Below are 26837 nucleotides of genomic sequence, written 5' to 3' on the forward strand. Positions count from 1 at the left end.
CTAACTATAGGTTTTTCGATCCAACCTTAGTTGTAACTGACCTCATTCAACTTATTAACCAGCTAATTATTAGAATCAGGTGCACTAGATTAGGGTTGGAGTGAAAACCTGCATGATGGTAACCCTCCAGGAACAGGGTTGGAGAGCCCTTTTCTAAGGGCTTACAATATGCATTGTGCAAATATGCAAATAGCACAAAGATTAGTCATAATTATGTGGTAAAATATAACTGTATTGGAATTAATGTTTACTCACTGCGATGGCAATGTTCACAACAATAATTATATTTAGTTGTATTAAAACATTTTCACACTTTAATTAACTGGAATTATAATTGGTTTTATTTGTTGAATTTACCCACAGATTTTGTAAACATGATGGAGTGTCCAGGTAAATGAATAACACTGAATTGTATTTCAAATGTATTTGATGTCTTCATATCATATTTTTGTTGTTTGTAGGTATACTACAGTATATTATGGTAGAGTGATGTATTTTTACACCATGTCACTTTGGATATGTATCTGGTTCTGAACTTGCATTAAAAAAAATCCCTCACCTTATCATTAAAGTTTGGAGATTAAGAGAGGGAGATTTGGCATCATGTTCCAAGTGCACCATACAGTATACACTACTGTAACATTATATTACCATAGTTTCTGGTATCCCCCAAATCTGACAAACTCTTTCTCTATATTGTAGAACTTGAAACCATCAGAAAACATGCAGGTCAGTGTGTAATACTCTCCAGTCCACCCACCTAGAGTTCATGTACCGGGATTACTTGAAATAACATGATCACACATTCATATCTACAGTATACTCATGTTATCAATAACAACCTATAGGATACATGTGTCTACAGTAGTGTACTGTACATTAAGTCCTGCAGTAAAATGCCATCCCCCATATTGATGTTATTTTCTTCTCATTTTTATAGACTATTTTTCACTTCACAGTGGATGTGACTCTAGACCCTGATACAGCGCATCACTATACATACAGTTTAAATCGGAAGTTTACATACAACTCAGGTTTTCACAATTCTTGACATTTTATCCTAGTAAAAATTCCCTGTCTTAGGTCAGTTAGGATCACCACTTTATTTTAAGAATGTGAAATGTCAGAATAATAGTAGAGAGAATGATTGATTTCAGCTTTTATTTCTTTCATCACAGTCCCAGTGGGTCAGAGGTTTACATACACTCAATTAGTATTTGGTAGCATTGCCTTTAAAAAGTTAAACTTGGGTCAAACGTTTTGGGTAGCCTTCCACAAGCTACCCACAATAAGTTGGGTGAATTTTGGCCCATTCCTCCTGACAGAGCTGGTGTAATTGAGTCAGGTTTGTAGGCCTCCTTGCTCGCACACGCTTTTTCAGTTCTGCCCACAAATGTTCTATAGGATTGAGGTCAGGACTTTGTGATGGCCACTCCAATACCTTGACTTTGTTGTCCTTAAGCCATTTTAGCACAACTTTGGAAGTATGCTTGGGGTCATTGTCCATTTGGAAGACCCATTTGCGACCAAGCTTTAACTTCCTGATTGATGTCTTGATGTTGCTTCAATATATCCACATAATTTTCCTTCCTCATGATGCCATCTATTTTGTGAAGTGCACCAGTCCCTCCTGCAGCAAACCACCCCCACAGCATGATAATGCCACCCCCGTGCTTCACGTTTGGGATGGTGTTCTTCGGCTTGTAAGCGTCCCCCTTTTTTCTCCAAACATAACGATGATAATTATGGCCAAACAGTTCTATTTTTGTTTCATCAGACCAGAGGACATTTCTCCAAAAAGTAAGATCTTTGTCCCCATGTGCAGTTGCAAACCGTAGTCTGGCTTTTTTATGGCAGTTTTGGAGCAGTGGCTTCTTCCTTGCTGAGCGGCCTTTCAGGTTATGTCGATATAGGACTCATTTTACTGTGGATATAGATACTTTTGTACCTGTTTCCTCCAGCATCTTCACAAAATCCTTTGCTGTTGTTCTGGGATTGATTTGCACTTTTCGCACCAAAGTACGTTCATCTCTAGGAGACAGAACGCGTCTCCTTCCTGACCGGTATGACGGCTGCGTGGTCCCATGGTGTTTATACTTGTTAGAGTTCAATGTGTCAAATCGGAGGGCCTGTTGTCTGGACCTATGGCAGTCTCTATGGGGGTGCCACAGGGTTCAATTCTTGGGCCGACTCTTTTCTCTGTGTATATCAATGACGTCGCTCTTGCTGCTGGTGACTCTCAGATCCACCTCTACGCAGACGACACCATTTTGTATACATCTGGCCCTTCATTGGACACTGTGTTAACAAACCTCCAAACGAGCTTCAATTCCATACAACACTCCTTCAGTAGCCTCCAACTGCTCTTAAACACTAGTAAAACTAAATGCATGCTCTTCAACCGAACGCTGCTTGCACCCGCCCACCCGACTAGAATCACTACTCTCGACGGGTCTGACCTAGAGTATGTGGACAACTACAAATATCTAGGTGTCTGGTTAGACTGTAAACTCTCCTTCCAGACTCACATTAAGAATCTCCAATCCAAAGTTAAATCTAGAATCGGTTTCCTATTTTGCAACAAAGCCTCCTTCACTCATGCTGCCAAACATGCCCTCGTAAAACTAACTATCCTACCGATCCTTGACTTCGGCGATGTCATTTACAAAATAGCCTCCAACACTCTACTCAGCAAATTGGATGTAGTCTATCACAGTGCCATCCGTTTTGTCTCCAAAGCCCCATATAATACCCACCACTGTGACCTGTACGCTCTTGTTGGCTGGTCCTCACTACATATTCGTCGTCAAACCCACTGGCTCCAGGCCATCTATAAATCACTGCTAGGCAAACCCGCCTTATCTTAGCTCATTGGTCACCATAGCAACACCCACCCGTAGTCTGCGCTCCAGCGGGTATTTCTCACTGGTCATCCCCAAAGCCAACACCTCCTTTGGCCGCAATTCCTTCCAGTTCTCTGCTGCCAATGACTGGAACAAATTGCAAAAATCTCTGAAGCTGGAGACACTTATCTCCCTCACTAACTTTAAGCATCAGTTGTCAGAGCACCTTACCGATCACTGCACCTGTACACAGCCCATCTGGAAATTAGCCCGCCCAACTACCTCATCCCTATATTGTTATTTATTTTGCTCATTTGTACCCCAGTATCTCTATTTGCACATCATCTCTTGCACATCTATCATTCCAGTGTTAATACTAATTGTAATTATTTTGCACTATAGCCTATATTATTGCCTTACCTCCATAACTTGCTAAATTTGCACACACTGTATATTATATGTATTTCTGTTGTATTTTTGACTTTGTTTTGTTTTACCCCATATGTAACTCTGTGTTGTTGTTTTTATCGCACTGCTTTGCTTTATCTTGGCCAGGTCGCAGTTGTAAATGAGAACTTGTTCTCAACTGGTTTACCTGGTTAAATAAAGGTGAAATAAAATAAAATAAAATAAAAGTACAGATGAACAGGCGTTTGGAAATTGCTCCCAAGGATGAACCAGACTTGTGGAGGTCTACAATTATTTTTCTGAGTTCTTGGCTGATTTCTTTTGATTTTCCCATGATGTCAAGCAAAGAGGCACTGAGTTTGAAGGTAGGCCTTGAAATACATCCACAGGTACACCTCCAATTGACTCAAATTATGTCAATTAGCCTGTCAGAAGCTTCTAAAGCCATGACATCATTTTCTGGAATTTTCCAAGCTGTTTAAAGGCACAGTCAACTTAGTGTATGTAAACTTCTGACCCACTGGAATTGTGATACAGTGAATTATAAGTGAAATAATCTGTCTGTAAACAATTGTTGGAAAAATTACTTGTGTCATGCAAAAAGTAGATGTCCTAACCGACTTGCCAAATCTATAGTTTGTTAACAAGAAATGTGTGGAGTGGTTAAAAAACAAGTTTTAATGACTCCAACCTAAGTGTATGTAAAATCCAGTCCCCCATATTGATATGTTTATTTTATCATTCTAATAAAGTGTGTTTCTCTCCATAGTGGATGTGACTTTAGACCTTGAGCACATCCTGACCTCATCCTGTCTGAAGACAGGAAACAAGTTCAACATGGAAACATAAAACAAGATCTCCCTGACAACCTAGAGAGGTTTGATACTGTTCCCTTTATCCTGGGAAAGGAAGGTTTCTCCTCAGGGAGATTCTACTATGAGGTGCAGGTGGAGGGGAAGACTAACTGGACTTTAGGAGTGGTCAGAGAGTCCATCAACAGGAAGGGGAAGATTACACTGAGCCCTGGGAATGGATACTGGACTGTGTTTCTGATTGGTGGAGAGTACAAGGCTTTCACTGGTCCCACTGTCACCCTCTCCCAGAGACAGAAACCCCAGAAGGTGGGTGTGTTTGTGGATTATGAGGAGGGTCAGGTCTCCTTCTATAATGTGGAGGCCAGGTCTCATATCTACTCTTTCACTGGCTGCACCTTCACTGAGAAACTCTATCCATTATTTTATTCTGATGCTATTTATAACTGGTCACTGGTCATCACTCCTTTAGATGTCACTGGCTGACTGTTTTATACCAAACATTGAAATACTGTTTGTGTGTGTGTTACTCACAGTCTGAATGAATTGCAATGTGTTTATCACTATATGATTATACTAACAGAGAGAAAATTCACCTTGTATAATTTCTGCTGAATGTCATCCTTTTGTGGTGGCAGAATTTGGGGTGAGCTGTTGTAACTTCTCAAGGGATATGTTCTGTGTTGGACTGTGATGTTATGCCTTTCATAGACTCCTGTTATGTCTGCACTCTAACACAAGGCCATTGTGTTCTGGAACTGTTGCTTGTATAAATAACAGTTGTGTAACAATATGATTGTATTGTCACCTCCCACTATATAAGGGACATGTAACCATTTACTCTTGGAGCTCTTCCCTGTGAAATCAGAGACAGATCTCCCTCGCAACTGCTTGATTAAATATGTTTTTATTATACAATTATATGGTCTATGCCTTAATCTTTGGATTGAGTTTTCCACAACATTTGGTGCTGTGACCCAGATGAGAGCGACCTGACTTTTTTATCTGTTTCGCTCGGCTTGGACCCAGACATCCCTCTGGCCACAACTATAAAAGGTAAGAGACCTTATTAAAAATTATTTGTGAGGGACTGTCTGTTTTCTAGCCGAGCCTTAATGGTGAAATATCTCTTGTCCTCCTCATCCACAAAATGTTGGGGTTCAATTTGGCTGAACTATTTTCCTATAATAATGAATCTGGCCAGTGAACTGGTTCAGAGGATCTAAGTAAATTGATCCAGAGAGTAAATCTAAGGAAACTGATTTACATTGTCTCCAATAGTAGGGATTGGCTTTCCTATAATCACATGAAAATACTGTTGGATCAGTATATGAGTAGGAATTGGATAGCCTACATTTGAACACTGCAGTAGCAAGAATTGAATAGCCTGCAAGTAGGAATTGGATACCCTACAGCAGGAATTGGATAGCCTACAATTAACTAATTATTATAATATATGTATAATTGTGTATATGTATCTATATATATGTATCTTCGGAGAAACCTAAGCCTGTAACGTAACAAAATGTGGAAAAAGTCAAGGGGTCTGAATACTTTCAAAATGCACTGTATGTGTATAATGGGTTACAAGAGAGAAAACAATATTTTAAAAAAATTATATACAACTTGTTCACCCACACGTAGACGTACGCAAGTGGTGTATAAAGTCATCTGATAACTGTTCAGAGTGGTTCCCTTATGGATCAGTTGATAAATATCAGGTTAAAGCTCTATCTAAAGGGTCTGGGACATAAAGTCTCAGACAAAGAATGGCGCATTTTCTATGTTTATAGGCTACATGTGTCTACAGTAATGTACTGTGCAGCAAGTCCTGCAGTAAAATAACTTCCCCATATTTATGTCAAAAAAAAACAAAAAAACAAAACAAAAATATATATATATATATATATATAATAAAGTGGATGTTTCTCGCCACAGTGGATGTGACTCTAGACCCAGATACAGCAAATCCCACTTTCATCCTGTCTGAAGATAGGAAACAAGTTAGAAATGGAGACGTATGCCAGCATCTCTCTGACAACCCAGAGAGGTTTGATACTTGTGTCAGTGTCCTGGGAAAGGAAGGATTCTTCTCATGGAGATTTAACATGGGAGTAAAGGGAGTACCCTACGCCTGTACCCTACTCGAGGGTGTGGTCATATTAAGCCACGCTTCACCCTGTGTATCGATGAGTCTTAAAACCCAGAAACGGTTCCAATAGTTTTTTCACCATTAATTTTTCCATCTGGGATTTTAGAACTACTTCATATAAGGTCTGTGTTTCGTGTAGGCTTACCCTGGAGTGACGTTTTGATAACCATTCAAATCTCTTTCGGACAAGGTAATTTTTATCAATAATTAGCATTGCAATTTATTTTGAGTAAATTGAGGCGAATATATTGATAAAACTCACCTTGTCCGAGAGAGAATTACACAGCTATCAAAATGTCACACCAAGGTAAGCCTACACCAAACACACAATTCATTTAATGTTTTTGTAAACCATTGGAACCATTTCTGTGTTTTTATGGGTATGATGATGTGCCCACTGTGGCAGACAATGGCACCCTATTCCCCATAGACTCTGGTCAAAGTAGTGCACTATATACGGAAAAGGGTGCGATTTGGGACGTGGGGGAGGAGGAGAGGGGAGGGGAAGAGAAGAGTGGACACCCTATTCCCTATGGCAGTGGTTCTCCTCTGGGACCCCGAGATGTTTCACAATTTTGTTGTAGCTCTGAACTATTTCACCTAACTCACTTATTCAAGGGGTTGATTTTTAGTTGACAAGTTGAATCAGGTGTGCTAGCTCTGGACTAGATCAAATACATGGAACAGCTGGGGGTCCCAGAGGAGATGTTTGAGAAACACTGTCCTAAGGGCTATGGTAAAGAATAGTGCATCAGTGCCATTTGGGATGCTATAAGAATGGCTCCTCGTGAGGTCCCTGAGACAGAGACCAGTGTGGGCAGACTGTGTTTTATCCATTCTTCATCACTGGGTATTTATATCCCACACCACCTGTGTGCTGTGGCAGGGTGTGTCTGTCTGTCAAATCCCTCAGTGCAGTGGGCCTTGTCTCTTTTTCTCTCCCCTGGTCTACCCTTTCTCTGTCTCCTCTCTTTTCACTCTTTCCTCTCTTTCACTGTCTCCTCTTTCACTGTCTCCTCTTTCACTGTCTCCTCTCTTTCACTGTCTCCTCTCTTTCACTGTCTCCTCTCTTTCACTGTCTCCTCTCTTTCACAGTCTCCTATTTTTCACTGTCTCCTCTTTCACTGTGTCCTCTCTTTCACTGTCTCCTCTCTTTCACTGTCTCCTCTCTTTCACTGTCTCCTATTTTTCACTGTCTCCTCTTTCACTGTCTCTACCCTTTCACTACCTCCTCTCTTTCTCGGTCTCCCGAGATTTACTGTGTTTGTTTGAATGGCTTCCTTATTTGATATAATTAAGGCTCTAGATTGCATGAAATGGCTAATACAGTTGAAATCGGAAGTTTACATACACTTAGGTTGGAGTCATTAAAACTCGTTTTTCAACCACTCCACAAATTTCTTGTTAACAACCTATAGTTTTGGCAAGTCGGTTAGGACATCTACTTTGTGCATGACACAAGAAATTTTTCCAACAATTCTTTACAGACAGATTATTTCACTTATAATTCACTGTATCACAATTCCAGTGGGTCAGACGTTTACATACACTAAATTGACTGTGCCTATAAACAGCTTGGAAAATTCCAGAAAATGATGTCATGGCTTTAGAAGCTTCTGATAGGCTAATTGACATCATTTGAGTCAATTGGAGGTGTACCTGTGGATGTATTTCAAGTCCTACCTTCAAACTCAGTGCCTCTTTGCTTGACATCATGGGAAAATCAAAAGAAATCAGCCAAGACCTCCGAAAAAATATTGTTGACCTCCGCAAGTCTGGTTCATCTTTGTGAGCAATTTCCAAATGCCTGAAGGTACCACGTTCATCTGTACAAACAATAGTACGCAAGTATAAACACCATGGGACCACGCAGCCATCATACCGCTCAGGAAGGAGACGCGTTCTGTCTCCTAGAGATGAACGTACATTGGTGCGAAAAGTGCAAATCAATCCCAGAACAACAGCAAAGGACCTTGTGAAGATGCTGGAGGAAACAGGTACAAAAGTATCTATGTCCACAGTAAAACGAGTCCTATATCGACATAACCTGAAAGGCTGCTCAGCAAGGAAGAAGCCACTGCTCCAAATCCGCCATTAAAAAGCCAGACTACGGTTTGCAACTGCACATGGGGACAAAGATCGTACTTTTTGGAGAAATGTCCTCTGGTCTGATGAAACAAAAATAGAACTGTTTGGCCATAATGACCATCGTTATGTTTGGAGGAAAAAGGGGAAGGCTTGCAAGCCGAAGAGCACCATCCCAACCGTGAAGCACAGGGGTGGCAGCATCATGCTGTGGGGGTGCTTTGCTGCAGGAGGGACTGGTGCACTTCACAAAATAGATGGCATCATGAGGAAGGAAAATGATGTGGATATATTGAAGCAACATCTCAAGACATCAGTCAGGAAGTTAAAGCTTGGTCGCAAATCGGTCTTCCAAATGGACAATGACCCCAAGCATACTTCCAAAGTTGTGGCAAAACTGCTTAAGGACAACAAGTCAAGTTATTGGAGTGGCCATCACAAAGCCCTGACCTCAATCTTATAGAACATTTGTGGGCAGAACTGAAAAAGCGTGTGCGAGCAAGGAGGCCTACAAACCTGACTCAGTTACACAAGCTCTGTCAGGAGGAATGGGCCAAAATTCACCCAATTTATTGTGGGTAGCTTGTGGAAGGCTACCCGAAACGTTTGACCCAAGTTAAACAATTTAAAGGCAATGCTGCCAAATACTAATTGAGTGTATGTAAACTTCTGACCCACTGGGAATGTGATGAAAGAAATAAAAGCTGAAATAAATCATTCTCTCTACTGTTATTCTGACATTTCACATTCTTAAAATAAAGTGGTGATCCCCTAACTGACCTAAAACAGGGAATTTTTACTAGGATTAAATGCAAGGAATTGTGAAAAACTGAGTTGTCACGATCGTCAGGAACAGAGGACCAATGTGCAGTGTTATTTGCGAACATATTTATTAAATAAAGATCACACGAACAAAAACAACAAAACGATAACGTGACGTCCTTGGATCAAACACAACCTACTTGGAACAAGATCCCACAACCACTGTGGGAAAACAGCCTGTCTAAATGTGGTTCCCAATCAGAGACAACCAGCAACAGCTGACACTCGTTGCCTCTGATTGAGAACCACTCTGGCCAACATAGAAATACTTAAACTAGAATGGAAAACACATGAAAACTCACACCCTGGCTCAACATACTAGAGTCCCCAGAGCCAGGGCGTGACAGTACCCCCCCCCAAAGGCGCGAACTCCGACCGCGCCAACCAAACACCACAGGGGAGGGACCGGGTGGGCACTCCGCCTTGGCGGCGGATCCGGCTCCGGGCATGATCCCCACTCCCTCTCTAACCTCCCAAAGTACCCCTGGTCCGGTCTGGCCCTGCTGGCCGGAGCTGGACTGAACACTGGTGGAGCGGATTGCTCTAGCTCCGGCGTGGAGCAGCTGACCGGTACCGGACCAGGCACCGGTGGAACAGGCACGGGCTGTGCTGGACTGACGACGCACACCACTGGCTTGGTGTGGGGAGCAGGAACAGGCCGAGCCGGGCTGGCGACGTGCACCATAGGCTTGGTGCGGGGAGCAGGAGCGGGCCGGACCGGGCTGACGAAGCGCACCACTGCCTTAGTGCAGAGAGCAGGAATGGACCGGGCCGGGCTGGCGACACGCACCACTGACTTGGTGCGGGGAGCAGGAACAGGTCGGGCCGGGTTGGCGACGCGCACCATAGGCTTGGTGCGGGGAGCAGGAACGGGCCGGACCGGGCTGACGAAGCGCACCACTGTCTTGGTGCGGGGAGCAGGAACGGGCCGGACCGGGCTGGCGACGTGCACCATAGGCTTGGTGCGGGGAGCAGGAACAGGCCGGGCCGGGCTGGCGACGCGCACCATAGGCTTGGTGCGGGGAGCAGGAACAGGCCGGGCCGGGCTGACGACACGTACCACAGGCTCGATGCGAGGAACAGGAACAGGCCGGACCGTACTGGGGACACACACCACTGGCCCTACGCAGGGATCAGGAACGGGCTGGACCGGACTGGTAACACACCCCAGTACCTCTTGCCGTGCCTCTGCACTTTCCCTCTCCTCTGTGACCAGTGGCCCCCTTAACCTGGCGGCCTCCTCTGCAAACCCGCTGGACCGCTCCATCGCGGCCTCCTGCTGCCCCGTCGTCCACAGCGTGAGCCCCCCCCTAAAAAAATTCTGGGTGTCTCTCCTCCCCGTGGACCAAGCCTCCCTATCTCTCGCCAGACTCTTCCTCCACTGCTCCAAAGTCCAACCACTCTGCTCTTCATTTGGCTTGACCCAGTCGAGACTCTTCCTCCACTGCTCCCAAGTCCACCCTCTCTGCTCTTCACTAGGCTTGACCCAGTCGAGGTTGCCACGGAGATCCGCTAGTGATTCCCCTGGCGATGGCTCCTGGACACGCTGCTTGGTCCAGTTTTGGTGGGATCTTCTGTCACGATCGTCAGGAACAGAGGACCAATGTGCAGCGTTATTTGCGAACATATTTATTAAATAAAGATCACACGAACAAAAACAACAAAACGATAACGTGACGTCCTTGGATCAAACACAACCTACTTGGAACAAGATCCCACAACCACTGTGGGAAAACAGCCTGTCTAAATGTGGTTCCCAATCAGAGACAACCAGCAACAGCTGACACTCGTTGCCTCTGATTGAGAACCACTCTGGCCAACATAGAAATACTTAAACTAGAATGGAAAACACATGAAAACTCACACCCTGGCTCAACATACTAGAGTCCCCAGAGCCAGGGCGTGACATGAGTTTAAATGTATTTGGCTAAGGTGTATGTAAACTTCCGACTTCAACTGTACATTCCACATTTCCCAACAACCCCCTCTAAAGTCAATTATAACAATAGTAATGGTAATCATGATATAATGATTGTTATCTTTATTACTTTATTTATATCATTAAATGATATGTAGACAAAAAGTATTACAAGTAAACCAACATTTGTTCATGTCCTGTCACACACACATGAAAGGGTACTTCAGACAGGTCCCAATGTGATTGGTGGGTAGAGAATCCACAAAAGGTGGAGAACCTCTGGTATAGAACACAAACCAAACACTGATACAAACCATACAGTCATACACAGAATATCAACTCACTAGTTCCTATTCCATTTGATCAACCCTACTGCAGTCATCACCTTTTATCAATACTACTGCAGTCATCACCTTTTATCCATCCTACTGCAGTCATCACCTTTTGGACTACATAATGTAGATAGGCCTGTTCTCTTGTTTTGGAGTCTGGAACAGAGTGGGTGTGTTTTCTCCTCTCCTCTTTGCAGTGTGTTATGGGATGCGTGCCACCCACTTCAGGTGGACTATAGTATTTCCTGTTTCTGTTTCCCGCCTGTCTCAGCAGTCTCACATCACAACTAACCACTGCCAACACACAGATCCAGAGACATACATTTAGAATATAGCTCATATACCCTTCCACACTACTGACCTGAGCCAAGATGAACACAGCTGTACTGGGCTGGCCTGGTTATACGTTTAACATAGTTTCTAGAACCGTGATGGACAAGACCATGTGGAAGGTAAATATCAGAGCCAGCCCATTAGAGTTCGGTTAGGCCCAATAGTGTTAAAAGTGTAATACTGTATACTGTACTGCTCTGAGACTGGTATGGTAGAACACCGAGGGTTAATGTCAAATGATAACCTACTACACCTCATAATATAGTGCACTGCATTTGTCCAGATCAAATAGCAACATGATGTATACATATATCCAAGATGGCGGAGTAGTGCAGTTGTGTTTTTATCGTATGTCTGTAAATGTCTGTAAATAGCCTGTAAATACCCTATTTTTCGTACATATTTCCCTATCAGACTTTTCATCCTTCTACAAGATATACTTTCCTGCAACCCGCCTCACTCAATGTGGAACGGATTCTATTATTGACTTACCTTTATCTAGAATCTAGAATCTCCAGTTGAAACTAGCTAGCCAGCTAACTAGCTACTTGCTATTAGCCACAGCTAGCGGTGTTTCACCCAGAACATTGGATTTTTTTCTGCGGGATTAATTTTAATCACTGGACATTGATCACCGGATATTCGGCCAGTCTGCACAGCGCGTTATCGACCCAGAACATATCAGTTTTTCCGCCGGAATCACTGAATCACTGGACCTTTAACTCCGGATTCGTCGCTACCAGCTAGCTACAACAAAACGGACGCTGTGGTCTGGCTAATCATCCTGAGCTAGGCCCATCTCCCGGCTATCTACCTCTCTGTCAACCGGACGGGACCACCTAGTGTTGACACGGAGCCCGCCGATCCTACACGACTGGTCTGCCGACAAAATCGTCTGATGTGGTTACGACGTTAACCACGAAGATTCCATCCATCTGCTAGCCCTGGCCCGCTAGCACACGCTAGCCGTGGCCTCTTACTCACTAGTACTTCACCACCGGACCTTATGATAACTCAGCTATACAGCTGATATCTGCTGGACTGTTCCTTTTACGACCCCCCAGCCTAGCTAAACCTGCCAGCTAGCTACAACAAAACGGACGCTGTGGTCTGGCTAATCATCCTGAGCTAGGCCCATCTCCCGGCTATCTACCTCTCTGTCAACCGGACGGGACCACCTAGTGTTGACACGGAGCCCCGCCGATCCTACACGACTGGTCTGCCGACGATAATCGTCTGATGTGGTTACGACGTTAACCACGAAGATTCCATCCATCTGCTAGCCCTGGCCCGCTAGCACACGCTAGCCGTGGCCTCTTACTCACTAGTACTTCACCACCGGACCTTATGATAACTCAGCTATACAGCTGATATCTGCTGGACTGTTCCTTTTTACGGTACTACATCCTGTTTATGTTTAGCCTCAGCCCAAACATGGTTAGTTTATTGTTGTTTCGGTTATTTCTAATTGTACTATATCACTGTAGACCCCCCAGCCTAGCTAAACCTGCCTTAGATAGCTCCTTTGCCCCTCCCCCAATACACACGGAGACCGACTCAATTGATGCCTCCAGCGATGCTATCTCTTTCATTGTTACCCAACGCTTAGGTTTATCTCCACTTTACTCATATCCTTCCATATCCTTGTCTGTACATAATGCCCTGAATCTTTTCTATAACACCCGGAAATCTGCCCCCTTTATTCTATGTACCCAACGCACTAGAAGACCAGTTCTTAAAGCCTTTAGCCGTATCCTTATTCTAGTCCTCCTCTGTTCCTCTGGTGATGTAGAGGCTAACCCAGGCCCTGCAGCCCTCAGTATCACTCCTACTCCCCAGGCGCTATCATTTGATGACTTCTGTAATCGCAAAGTCTTGGTTTCTTGCACATAAATATCAGAAGTCTACTTCCTAAGTTTGAGTTATTCACTGCGTTAGCACACTCTGCCAACCCTGATGTTCTAGCAGTGTCTGAATCCTGGCTCAGGAAGGCCACCAAAAATTCTGAAATTTCCATCCCCAACTATAACATTTTCCGTCTAGATAGAACTGCCAAAGGGGGGTGGAGTTGCAATCTACTGTAGAGATAGCCTGCAGAGCTCTATCATACTATCCAGGTCTGTGCCCAAACAGTTTGAGCTTCTACTTCTAAAAATCCACCTTTCCAGAAATAAGTCTCTCACTGTTGCCGCTTGCTACAGACCCCCCTCAGCCCCCAGCTGTGCCCTGGACACCATATGTGAATTGATTGCCCCCCATTTATCCTCAGAGTTTGTACTGCTTGGTGACCTAAATTGGGATATGCTTAATACCCCAGCCATCCTACAATCCAAGCTAGATGCCCTCAACCTCACGCAAATTATCAACGAACCTACCAGGTACAACCCTAAATCCGTAAACATGGGTACCCTCATAGATATCATCCTGACTAACATACCCTCTAAATACACCTCAGCTGTCTTCAACCAGGATCTCAGCGATCCCTGCCTTATTGCCTGCGTCCGTAACGGGTCCGCGGTCAAACGACCACCCCTCATCACTGTCAAACGCTCCCTAAAACACTTTAGCGAGGAGGCCTTCCTAATTGACCTGGCCCAGGTATCCTGGATGGATATAGATCTCATTCCGTCAGTAGAGGATGCCTGGTTGTTCCTTAAAAGTAATTTCCTCTCAATCTTAAATAAACATGCCCCACTCAAAAAATACAGAACTAAGAACCGATATAGCCCCTGGTTCTCCTCAGACTTGACTGCCCTTGACCAGCACAAAAACATCCTGTGGCGTACAGCATTAGCATCAAATAGCCCCCGCGATATGCAACTTTTCAGGGAAGTTAGGAACCAATATACACAAGCAGTCAGGAAAGCAAAGGCTAACTTTTTCAAACAGAAATTTGCATCCTGTAGCACTAACTCCAAAAAGTTTTGGGACACTGTAAAGTCCATGGAGAATAAGAGCACTTCCTCCCAGCTGCCCACTGCACTGAGGCTAGGAAACACTATCACCACCGATAAATCTACAATAATCGAGAATTTCAACAAGCATTTTGCTACAGCTGGCCATGCTTTCCATCTGGCTACCACTAACCCGGCCACCAACTCTGCACCCTCTGCTGCAACTTGCCCATGCCCCCCGCTTCTCCTTCACACAAATTCAGACAGCTGATGTTTTGAAAGCGCTGCAAAATCTGGACCCCTACAAATCAGCTGGGCTAGACAATCTGGACCCTTTCTTTCTAAAACTAGCCGCCGAAATTGTCGCTACCCCTATTACTAGTCTGTTCAACCTCTCTTTCATAACGTCTGAGATCCCCAGAGATTGGAAAGCTGCCGCTGTCATCCCCCTCTTCAAAGGGGGTGACACTCTAGATCCAAACTGCTACAGACCTATATCCATCCTGCCCTGCCTTTCGAAAGTATTCGAAAGCCAAGTTAACAAACAGATCATCGACCATTTCGAATACCACCGTACCTTCTCCGCTATGCAATCCGGTTTCCGAGCTGGTCACGGGTGCACTTCAGCCACGCTCAAGGTCCTAAACGATATTATAACCGCGATTGATAATAGACAGTACTGTGCAGCCGTCTTCATCGACCTGGCCAAGGCTTTCGACTCTGTCAACCACCGCATTCTTATTGGCAGACTAAATAGCCTTGGTTTCTCAAATGACTGCCTCGCCTGGTTCACCAACTACTTCTCAGATAGAGTTCAGTGTGTCAAATCGGAGGGCCTGTTGTCTGGACCTATGGCAGTCTCTATGGGGGTGCCACAGGGTTCAATTCTTGGGCCGACACTTTTCTCCGTGTATATCAATGATGTCGCTCTTGCTGCTGGTGACTCTCAGATCCACCTCTACGCAGACGACACCATTTTGTATACATCTGGCCCTTCATTGGACACTGTGTTAACAAACCTCCAAACGAGCTTCAATGCCATACAACAATCCTTCAGTAGCCTCCAACTGCTCTTAAACACTAGTAAAACTAAATGCATGCTTTTCAATCGAACGCTGCTGGCACCCGCCCACCCAACTAGAATCACTACTCTCGACGGGTCTGACCTAGAGTATGTGGACAACTACAAATACCTAGGTGTCTGGTTAGACTGTAAACTCAACTTCCAGACTCACATAAAGAATCTCCAATCCAAAGTTAAATCTAGAATCGGCTTCCTATTTCGCAATAAAGCCTCCTTCACTCATGCTGCCAAACATGCCCTCGTAAAACTGACTATCCTACCGATCCTTGACTTCGGCGATGTCATTTACAAAATAGCCTCCAACACTCTACTCAGCAAATTGGATGTAGTCTATCACAGTGCCATCCGTTTTGTCTCCAAAGCCCCATACACTACCCACCACTGTGACCTGTACGCTCTTGTTGGCTGGTCCTCACTACATGTTCGTCGTCAAACCCACTGGCTCCAGGCCATCTATAAATCACTGCTAGGCAAATCCCCGCCTTATCTTAGCTCATTGGTCACCATAGCAGCACCCACCCGTAGTCTGCGCTCCAGCAGGTATATCTCACTGGTCATTCCCAAAGCCAACACCTCCTTTGGCCGCCATTCCTTCCAGTTCTCTGCTGCCAATGACTGGAACGAATTGCAAAAATCTCTGAAGCTGGAGACTCTTATCTCCCTCAATAACTTTAAGCATCAGTTGTCAGAGCACCTTACCGATCACTGCACCTGTACACAGCCCATCTGAAATTAGCCCACCCAACTACCTCATCCCTATATTGTTATTTATTTTGCTCTTTTGCACCCCAGTATCTCTATTTGCACATAATCTCTTGCACATCTAGCATTCCAGTGTTAATACTATTGTAATTATTCTGCACTATAGCCTATTTATTGCCTTACCTCCATAACTTGCTACATTTGCACACACTGTATATATATTTTCTGTTGTATTTCTGACTTTATGTTTTTTACCCCATATGTAACTCTGTGTTGTTTTTATTGCACTACTTTGCTTTATCTTGGCCAGGTCGCAGTTGTAAATGAGAACCTGTTCTCAACTGGCTTACCTGGTTAAATAAAGGTGAAATAAATAAAAAATGTAGAGCACCATTCGGTTACCGTATCAAGCAGTTGCCAAATATGTAGGTATCATGACGTACTAGTCAGTAGTACCACATTATTTCTTATTAATACGAGCTGAAATAGGATAAAATAACTAGTTTGTATTTCCTAACATGATCATGTGCTTTCCCCTCTACAGCACCACAGCCTATCTGCCATGACCAAAGATGGTGGATAAATAAAGATAGTCCACTCAGGCCGTTTACCATTGAAAAAAATGGTCAGTTCCGGTCTACTTAAGGGGGTGGCTCTCCCATTGACACCAATGCGATAGCAGCTGGGTCTGGTTTACTTAGTTCATTGACTTCCATTGAAAAAATAAATTAGGGAGTGGGATGTCTCACTTCCTCTTCCGTCTCTGCAATGACATGTCACTGTGATCAGTGTGTGTCTACTGCCTTGTAGTGTTAACTTGATGTCAGTGCAATAAGGCTGTGGTTCTCCTGTAGTCCATGCCAACAACCCACCACAGTGGATGCCACAATCAATATGTGACATATGGACGGTCATATAAAGAGATATGAAAGGACAGTAAGAACAAATTCCAGTGAAAGTGAACAAACAATAGGCTGAGGGAAATGGATGATCCCTCAGCACAGGGAAGACAGGCATTTTATTGCTCATTATTACAGTTTCTTAAACTGTTTTTTTTTTTTAATCAGAAACTCTGTTACAATCTAAAAAGATGTTGATGAATAAATACGTGTACACGTTGCTATGTCTTTAAATGTATTTTCTAAAATCTTTCACATCCAGTCTGAGGAGGTACAGGGTAAGGGCAATCGCTTGCATCTGTATCACAGCTGGCTGGTGGCACATTAATTGGGGAGGACCGGCTCATAGTAATGGCTGGAACGGAATTCATGGAATGGTCTCAAACACATCAAAGACCTGGTTTCCATGTTGATACCATTCCATTTACTCCATTGCAGCCATTATTGTGAGCCGTCCCCCCATTACCAGCCTCCTGTGATCTCTATGTGCGACATCTTAGTGTAGCCAGTTTGTCCGGGTTTTGTTTCCAGAAACTATGCCACCTCTCACCTACTTCCTCATACGTTAACTCAAGTCAAGCCATGTTAACTCAAGCTGATTAAAGTTTGGATTCCATCTCATCTACAAGAATAACAAGTATATCAAGTTATGGTGCAAGCTACTTCCCTGTCTTGCAGTAGACACACCAGTCTTTCCCAATGGGCGAGCAAGCTTTAAACCCTTCTCAATTGTGATCTGCATGTATCTAATTGTAAGTATTATTTGTATATCTGTTTAAAGCTGTCAGGGATAATAGAGCTAATGGGAGAAATGCTTTGTACTAATAAATCCCCACAATTAATATTCAAGTCAATGTTGATGGTTGGCAATAACTCTGTGTGAGAACCAGTCAGGCTAAAGTTTCAGGTACCTTTGGTTCCGTCTCCCTTTACCTTACCTTAATAAAAGGAGCAAGTTTTACATATTTTAGAAAGTCTGTCTTAAGTAGTCTTCTGTCTTTGGTCTCAGGTGATTAAATAGCAAATCCATACCATATGCTCCATAAAATAGCCTACTTTGAATCACATTGAGGGTCTAGGGCTCAGGATCGTTATGATTGATATACAGTATATAATCTTCTCTTTCAGAAATGATGTGAACTTGGACAGACTGTCTGTGTGTTACTATCCTGCTTCTCCTCCAAAGAGCAGGCTCTGGTAGAGTGACCTCACATGTTCTTTGAGTGTGTGTGTGTTTGTGTATGAACGATGTGAGGATTTGCATGAACGATGGGTACAATTTGCACTTTCGGTACTAGGCTATTCCATTGACAACCAAGCTAGACAAATACCATGATCAGATCCGCTCCTACGAAGGAAGGACATCATTGTTTAAAGAGGAACTGAAGAAGGGCAACACCTCTTTGAAACTGACCAGGGTACAAGGCACTGATGATGGACAGTACAAATGTCTTGTTCAGTCTAAGACCCATTATGATGATGCCACTATTCAAGTCCACATAAGAGGTACATTTCTTTCCCCATATATACAACAACCCACAGCGAAGTGTTTCCAATCTCAGCAGTACTTCATCTCCAGTCTCCCTTTGTGTCTGTAGCTATAGGATCCAAGCCAGAGGTTTCCATTGAGGGACAGAAAGAAGGAGGGATGGGTCTGCTGTGTGTATCTAAAGGCTGGTTCCCTGAGCCTGAGTTGGAGTGGCTGGACAGTGAAGGGGTCACTCTGTCTGCTGGACCTTCAGAGACAGACAGGGACTATAAGGGGTTCTACATAGTCAAACTAAAGACCATCGTAAAGGAGACTGACACCAACCACTTTACCTGCAGACTCAGACAGAGGCAACTCAGTGAGCAGATCAACATGGAGACAGAGTTTCACATCTCTAGTGAGTTGCACAACATCATATTATTGTTTAGCTGATATGAAACACTTTTAATGTTTTATATGCTTTTGTATTACAAAGGCTGAGTAATAATGAAACATAAATAGGACAATTGGATACAAGTTTGTCGACATTTTAAGAACACTAAAGTATTCTAATGTCAAAATGAAATGTTGATTTTGTAGATCCAGCTTTATGCCTCCACCCCAAATGAATGGAAAACCAGGAAATGAGATGGTTCTCAAATGTTCCATTCATTTGGCATTGAGGCATATTGCTGGATCTACACAACTGATGTCATGGGATGTGGTTTCATTTTGACATTAGTCTGCATTTGAGGTCTGTAAAAGTTTGACAAAACATTCTTTATGAGCGAAATGTCCCTTCAATTTTATTATTTGGTAGCAGTGGTAAGCATGTCACTGATCTCAGTTGATTTGTGTCTTGCAGGTGAGCTGATCCTTGTTCACACAGACACATGGAGAGTGGCCTTTGCAGTGATTGTCTCTCTGAGCATTGTCCTTGTGGTCATATTAGCTTTCACCATCTGGCGCTGCAATCGTTTGTCCAATGACTACGGTAATAGAAAACGAATTAAAGAGTTTATTTGACTGAATGTAAATGTTTTACAGTGCAGTTTCCAGAGTGGCATACACAAGGAGTTGGGTACTAGAACCGAAAGCTTGCTAGTTCGATTCCCTGAGCCGACAAGGTGAAACAAATCAGTTGATCTACCCTTGAGCAAGGCACTTAACCCTAATTGCTCCAGGGTCGTCATCAATCTGATCCCTGGCCATGACCCCACTCTCCGAGAGTATCTCAGAGAGAGTTGGGATATGCAAAAAACACATTTCCATTTCACACCTCACACTCGTACAGGTTAAGCACTAGTACATGCAGTGAAACAGGACAAATATAAGAACCCCCCTATTTGACCTTTAGAATTAAAAAGCTGTGATGAGGTGTGAATGAAGGAGTCAGGCGCAGGAGGTAAAACACCGAAGTCCAGAGTTTATTACGTTTACATAAATAAAACGCTCCCAGCGTGAAAACGAAACTAATACAAGGGAAAATATTCCACCTTGGCAAGTACAAATAGAAGAGTAGCTCAACCGAGCTCCTCGCTCTCACAATAAACAATCACTCACAAAGACAAGGGGAACACTTATATACATACTCATTAGGGGAATGAGCACCAGGTGTGTGTGATTGACAAGACAAGACATGACAAGTGGAGTGATGAGAATGGGATCGGCAGTAGTTAGTAAGCCGGTGACGATGAACACCGAAACCTGCCCGAACAAGGAGGGGAGGCAGCCTCGGCGGAAGTCGTGACAAAAGCAGACATTGGTCAGATACTGTACATGTGTATTTAAGGATTTGTATTTTAAAAAAATCTATGTATACGGCAAACCCATTTTTATTTGAAACAACTTTCTCTACAAAAATGCTAGATTATTTAATATAAGGTTTCTTTAAATCACAGTGTGTGGTTTCTGAATTACATCAGTGTAATTGGTTCCTTCATGGAAAGGACTTTGTCAAAAAACATCTTGAGTAGGTCCTTTTGTGAACTGTTATCTATTCATGCCTCCAGATGCATCCAAAGCTAAACACAGTCAAGGGCTAGGTAAGTAATGTCAAACATGCAGTTCTCCTCCATAAATTGAACTTTGTCAGAGAAAACACTGAGGTTCTTGTGTTCATTAAGGATGTTCTCTCTAATGTCTGTTTCTTTTTTATGTCTGCAGTTAAAGATGAACACAGCCTTGAGTTGAGTTAGTAGTGTCCAACAGTCCTATGCACATGTTAAACTCATTCCACAGAGGGCCAAGTGTCTGTGGGTTTTCACTCCTCCCTTGTACTTGATTGATTAATTAAGCTAATTGATTAGTAAGAAACTCCCCTCACCTGGTTGTCTAGGTCCTTAATTGAAAGGAAATAACCAAAACCAGCAGACACTAGGCCCTCCATGGAATGAGTTTAACACTCCTGGTCCTATGCATCAGTGTGTCATATGTTCAGATTTTAATAATTGTCTTCTCCATGGATGTGAGATGTGTTCATTAAGGATGTTCACGCTAACTGTTCTCTTTTTATGTCTGCAGAGAAAGTTCAAGATGGCAAGGATTGTAGACTGAGTAAGTTGTGTCCAACACTCCTTTGCATCAATGTGTCATTTTTTTTCTCCCAATTATATTGGGATCCCAAACAACAATTGGAGACAAACAATCCCCATTACATGAATATGTTACAGAAATGGATGCTAGTACAACAGCTAGTTTCATGGATTTAAAATCCTTACATATTTGACATAGTTTTTTATCACATTGTTTTCACTGTCCCCATACCCCTGTCAACAATTAATTTAATTATTCACCTTTAAGAATGCTTTAATTGACTTGAATTAATCTGTTTGTCTGTAGAGATACTCACTGATCAGCTGGGTAAGTAGGAAATATACATGATGCATTACTAGACCACTATGGTCAATATACAATACATATTCTCAGGAACACTGTTCCTACAGAGCTAACTTCCTATAGGTTTTTCGATCCAACCTTAGTTGTAACTGACCTCATTCAACTTATCAACCAGCTAATTATTAGAATCAGGTGCACTAGATTAGGGTTGGAGTGAAAACCTACATGATGGTAGCCCTCCAGGAACAGGGTTGGAGAGCCCTTTTCTAAGGGCTTACAATATGCATTGTGCAATGTTCAGAACAATAATTATATTTAGTTGTATTAAAACATGTTCACATTTTAATGAACTGGAATTATAATTGGTTTTATTTGTTGAATTTACCCACAGATTTTGTAAACATGAAGGGGTGTCCAGGTAAATTAATGACACTGAATTGGATTTAAAATATATTTGATGTCTTCATATCATATTTTTGTTGTTTGTAGGTATACTACAGTATATTATTTACATTTACATTTTAGTCATTTAGCAGACGCTCTTATCCAGAGCGACTTACAGGAGCAATTAGGGTTAAGTGCCTTGCTCAAGGGCACATTTACGTCATTTAGCAGACGCTCTTATCCAGAGCGACTACAAATTGGTGCATTCACCCTATAGCCAGTGGGATAACCACTTTACAATTATACTATTTTTTTATTTTTTTTTGGGGGGGGGGGTAGAAGGATTACTTTATCCTATCCCAGGTGTTCCTTAAAGAGGTGGGGTTTCAAATGTCTCCGGAAGGTGGTGAGTGACTCCGCTGTCCTGGCGTCGTGAGGGAGCTTGTTCCACCATTGGGGTGCCAGAGCAGCGAACAGCTTTGACTGGGCTGAGCGGGAACTATGCTTCCGCAGAGGAAGGGGAGCCAGCAGGCCAGAGGTGGATGAACGCAGTGCCCTCGCCTGGGTGTAGGGACTGATCAGAGCCTGAAGGTACGGAGGTGCCGTTCCCCTCACTGCTCCATAGGCAAGCACCATGGTCTTGTAACGGATGCGAGCTTCAACTGGAAGCCAGTGGAGTGTGCGGAGGAGGGGGGTAGAGTGATGTATTTTTTACACCATGTCACTTTGGATATGTATCTGGTTCTGAACTTGAATTAAAAAAATTATCTCTCACCTTATCATTAAAGTTTGGAGATTAAGAGAGGGAGATTTGTCATCATGTTACCATAGTTTCCCCAAATCTGACAAGCTCTTTCTCTATATTCTAGAACTTGAAAGCATCAGAAGACATGCAGGTCAGTGTGTAATACTCTCCAGTCCACGCACCTAGAGTTTCACATGAATATTAATATCTTCACATACCGGTATTACTTGAAATAACATGATCACACATTCATATCTACAGTATACTTATGTTGTTATCAATAACAACCTATAGGCTACATATGTCTACAGTAATGTACTGTACATTAAGTCCTGCAGTAAAATATTGTCTCCCATATTGATGTTATTTTCTTCTCCTTTTTATAGACTATTTTTCACTTCACAGTGGATGTGACTCTGATACAGCACATCACTATACATGTGTCCTAGAGTAATGTACTGAGCAATAAAATGCTGTCCCCTATATTGATATATTTATTTTATCACTCTAATAAAGTGTGTTTCTCTCCATAGTGGATGTGACTCTAGACCCAGATACAGCACATCCCCAGCTTATCCTGTCTGAAGACAGGAAACAAGTGAGATGTGGAGACATAAAACAGGAGCTCCCTGACAACCCAGAGAGGTTTGATAAAGTTCACAATGTCCTGGGAAAGGAGAGTTTCTCCTCAGGGAGATTCTACTATGAGGTTCAGGTGGAGGGGAAGACTGGGTGGGTTTTAGGAGTGGTCAGCAAGTCCATCAACAGGAAGGGGAAGATTACACTGAGCCCTTGGAATGGACACTGGACTGTGTGGCTGAGTAAAGGAAAGTACAAGGCTCTTACTGGGCCCTCTGTCCCCCTCTCCCTGAGAGAGAAGCCCCAGAAGGTGGGGGTGTTTGTGGATTATGAGGAGGGTCAGGTCTCCTTCTACAATGTGGAGGCCAGGTCTCATATCTACTCTTTCACTGGCTGCACCTTCACTGATAAACTCTATCCATTATTTTTTTCTGGTCCTATTTATAACAGGTCACTGGTCATCACTCCTGTAGGTGTCACTGACTGACTGTTTTATACCAAACATTGAAATACTGTGTGTGTGTGTTACTCACAGTCTGAATGAATTGCAATGTGTTTATCACTATATGATTATACTAACAGAGAGGAAATTCACCCTGTATAATTTCTGCTGAATGTCATCCTTTTGTGGTGGCAGAATTTGGAGTGAGCTGTTGTAACTTCTCAAGGGATATGTTCTATGTTGGACTGTGATGTTATGCCTTTCATAGACTCCTGTTATGTCTGAACCCTAACACAAGGCCATTGTGTTCTGGAACTGTTGCTTGTATAAATAACTGTTGTGTAATAATATGATTGTATTGTCACCTCCCACTATATAAGGGACATGTAACCATTTAGTCTTCGAGCTCTTCCCTGTGAAATCAGAGACAGATCTCCCTCGCAACTGCTTGATTAAATATGTTTTTATTATACAATTATATGGTCTATGCCTTAATCTTTGGATTGAGTTTTCCACAACATTTGGTGCTGTGACCCAGATGAGAGCGACCTGACTTTTTTATCTGTTTCGCTCAGCTTGGACCCAGACATCCCTCTGGCCACAACTATAAAAGGTAAGAGACCTTATTACAAATTATTTGTGAGGGACTGTCTGTTTTCCAGCCGAGCCTTAATGGTGAAATATCTCTTGTCCTCCTCATCCACAAAATGTTGGGGTTCAATTTGGCTGAACTATTTTCCTATAATAATGAATCTGGCCAGTGAACTGGTTCAGAGGATCTAAGTAAATTGATCCAGAGAGTAAATCTAAGGAAACTGATTTACATTGTCTCCAATAGTAGGGATTGGCTTTCCTATAATCACATGAAAATACTGTTGGATCAGTATATAAGTAGGAATTGGATAGCCTACATTTAAACACTGCAGTAGCAAGAATTGAATAGCCTGCAAGTAGGAATTGGATACCCTACAGCAGGAATTGGATAGCCTACAATTAACTAATTATTATAATATATGTATAATTGGTTTGCACACATGAGTTGGATAAGGAAGTAAAAATTGTTTTTACGTATGTTTTCAGACCCTTTGCTATGAGACTCGAAATTGAGCTCAGGTGCATCCTGTTTCGATTGATCGTCCATGAGATGTTTCTACAACTTGATTGGAGTCCACCTGTGGTAAATTCAACTGATTGGATATGATTTGGAAAGGCACACACCTGTCTATATAAGGTCCCACAGTTGACAGTGCATGTCAGAGCAAAAACCAAGCCATGAGCTCCGAGACAGGATTGTGTCGAGGCACACATCTGGGGAAGGGTACAAAAACATTTCTGCAGCATTGAAGGTCCCCAAGAACACAGTAGCCTCCATCATTCTTAAATAAAAGTTTAGAACCACCAAGACTCTTCCTAGAGCTGGCCGCCCGGCCAAACTGAACAATCGGGGGAGAAGGGCCTTGGTCAGGGAGGTAACCAAGGACCCGATGGTCACTCTGACAGAGCTCCAGAGTTCCTCTGTGGAGACCGGATAACCTTCCAGAAGGACAACCATCTCTGCAGCACTCCAACAATAAGGCCTTTATGGTAGAGTGGCCAGACAGAAGCCACTCCTCAGTAAAAGGCACATGACAGCTCGCTTGGAGTGTGCCAAAAGGCACCTAAAGACTCTCAGACCATGAGAAACAAGATTCTCTGGTCTGATGAAACCAAGATTGAACTATTTGGCCTGAATGCCAAGCGTCACATCTGAAACCTGGCACCATCCCTACTGTGAAGCATGGTGGTGGCAGCATCATGCTGTGGGGATGTTTTTCAGCGGCAGGGAAAGATGAACGGAGGAAAGTACAGAGAGATCCTTGATGAAAACCTGCTCCAGAGCTCTCAGGACCTCAGACTTCCAACAGGACAATGACCCTAAGCACACAGCCAAGACAACACAGGAGTGGCTTTGGGACAAGTCTCTGAATGTCCTTGAGTGGCCCAGCCACATCCCGGACTTGAACGCGATCGAACATCTTCTGAGAAACCTAAGCCTGTAACGTAACAAAATGTGGAAAAAGTCAAGGCGTCTGAATACTTTCAAAATGCACTGTATGTGTATAATGAGTTACTAGAGAGAAAACTATATTTAAAAAAAATGATATACAACTTGTTCACCCACACGTAGACGTACGCAAGTGGTGTATAAAGTCATCTGATAACTGTTCAGAGTGGTTCCCTTATGGATCAGTTGATAAAGATCAGGTTAAAGCTCTATCTAAAGGGTCTGGGACATAAATTCTCAGACAAAGAATGGCGCATTTTCTATGTTTATAGGCTACATATGTCTACAGTAATGTACTGTGCAGCAAGTCCTGCAGTAAAATAACTTCCCCATATAAAATATATATATATATATATATATATAATAAAGTGGATGTTTCTCGCCACAGTGGATGTGACTCTAGACCCAGATACAGCAAATCCCACTTTCATCCTGTCTGAAGATAGGAAACATTGATACTTGTGTCAGTGTCCTGGGAAAGGAAGGTTTCTCCTCAGGGAGATTTAACATGGGAGTAAAGGGAGTACCCTCCGTCTGTACCCTACTCGAGGGTGTGGTCATATTAAGCCACGCTTCACCGTGTGTATCGATGAGTCATAAAACCCAGAAATGGTTCCAATAGTTTTTTCACCATTAATTTTTCCATCTGGGATTTTAGAACTACTTCATATAAGGTCTGTGTTTCGTGTAGGCTTACCCTGGAGTGACGTTTTGATAACCTTTCAAATCTCTTTCGGACAAGGTAACTTTTATCAATAATTAGCATTGCAATTTATTTTGAGTAAATTGAGGCGAATATATTGATAAAACTCACCTTGTCCGAGAGAGAATTACACGGCTATCAAAATGTCACACCAAGGTAAGCCTACACCAAACACACAATTCATTGAATGTTTTTGTGAACCATTGGAACCATTTCTGTGTTTTTATGGGTATTATGATGTGTCCACTGTGGCAGACAATGGCACCCTATTTCCCATAGACTCTGGTCAAAGTAGTGCACTATATATGGAAAAGGGTGCGATTTGGGACGTGGGGGAGGAGGAGAGGGGA

At 43.0% G+C, this 26837-nt stretch overlaps 1 protein-coding gene across 1 annotated transcript; it reads left to right on the plus strand.

The window, feature by feature from the left end:
• The first annotated feature begins 723 nt into the window (after positions 1-723).
• LOC123485898 (butyrophilin subfamily 2 member A2-like) lies at positions 724-23785 on the plus strand. The gene is made up of 6 exons (XM_045217027.1): positions 724-729; positions 4160-4405; positions 18583-18790; positions 18883-19170; positions 19618-19746; positions 23253-23785. Exons 1-6 carry the CDS (start codon positions 724-726, stop codon positions 23783-23785), a joined length of 1410 nt encoding a protein of 469 aa, XP_045072962.1.
• The last annotated feature ends 3052 nt before the right edge of the window (positions 23786-26837 follow it).

Source organism: Coregonus clupeaformis, unplaced genomic scaffold (genome assembly GCF_020615455.1).
Source record: "Coregonus clupeaformis isolate EN_2021a unplaced genomic scaffold, ASM2061545v1 scaf0895, whole genome shotgun sequence".
Taxonomy (NCBI): Eukaryota; Metazoa; Chordata; class Actinopteri; order Salmoniformes; family Salmonidae; genus Coregonus; species Coregonus clupeaformis.

Excerpts from the sequence above, each read along its gene's own strand:
- LOC123485898 (XM_045217027.1), top strand. Across the intron at positions 4,406-18,582 it reads TGGATTATGAGGAGGGTCAG|GCTATTCCATTGACAACCAA; the intron begins GTCTCCTTCTAT and ends TTTCGGTACTAG. Across the intron at positions 19,171-19,617 it reads GACAGAGTTTCACATCTCTA|GTGAGCTGATCCTTGTTCAC; the intron begins GTGAGTTGCACA and ends TGTGTCTTGCAG.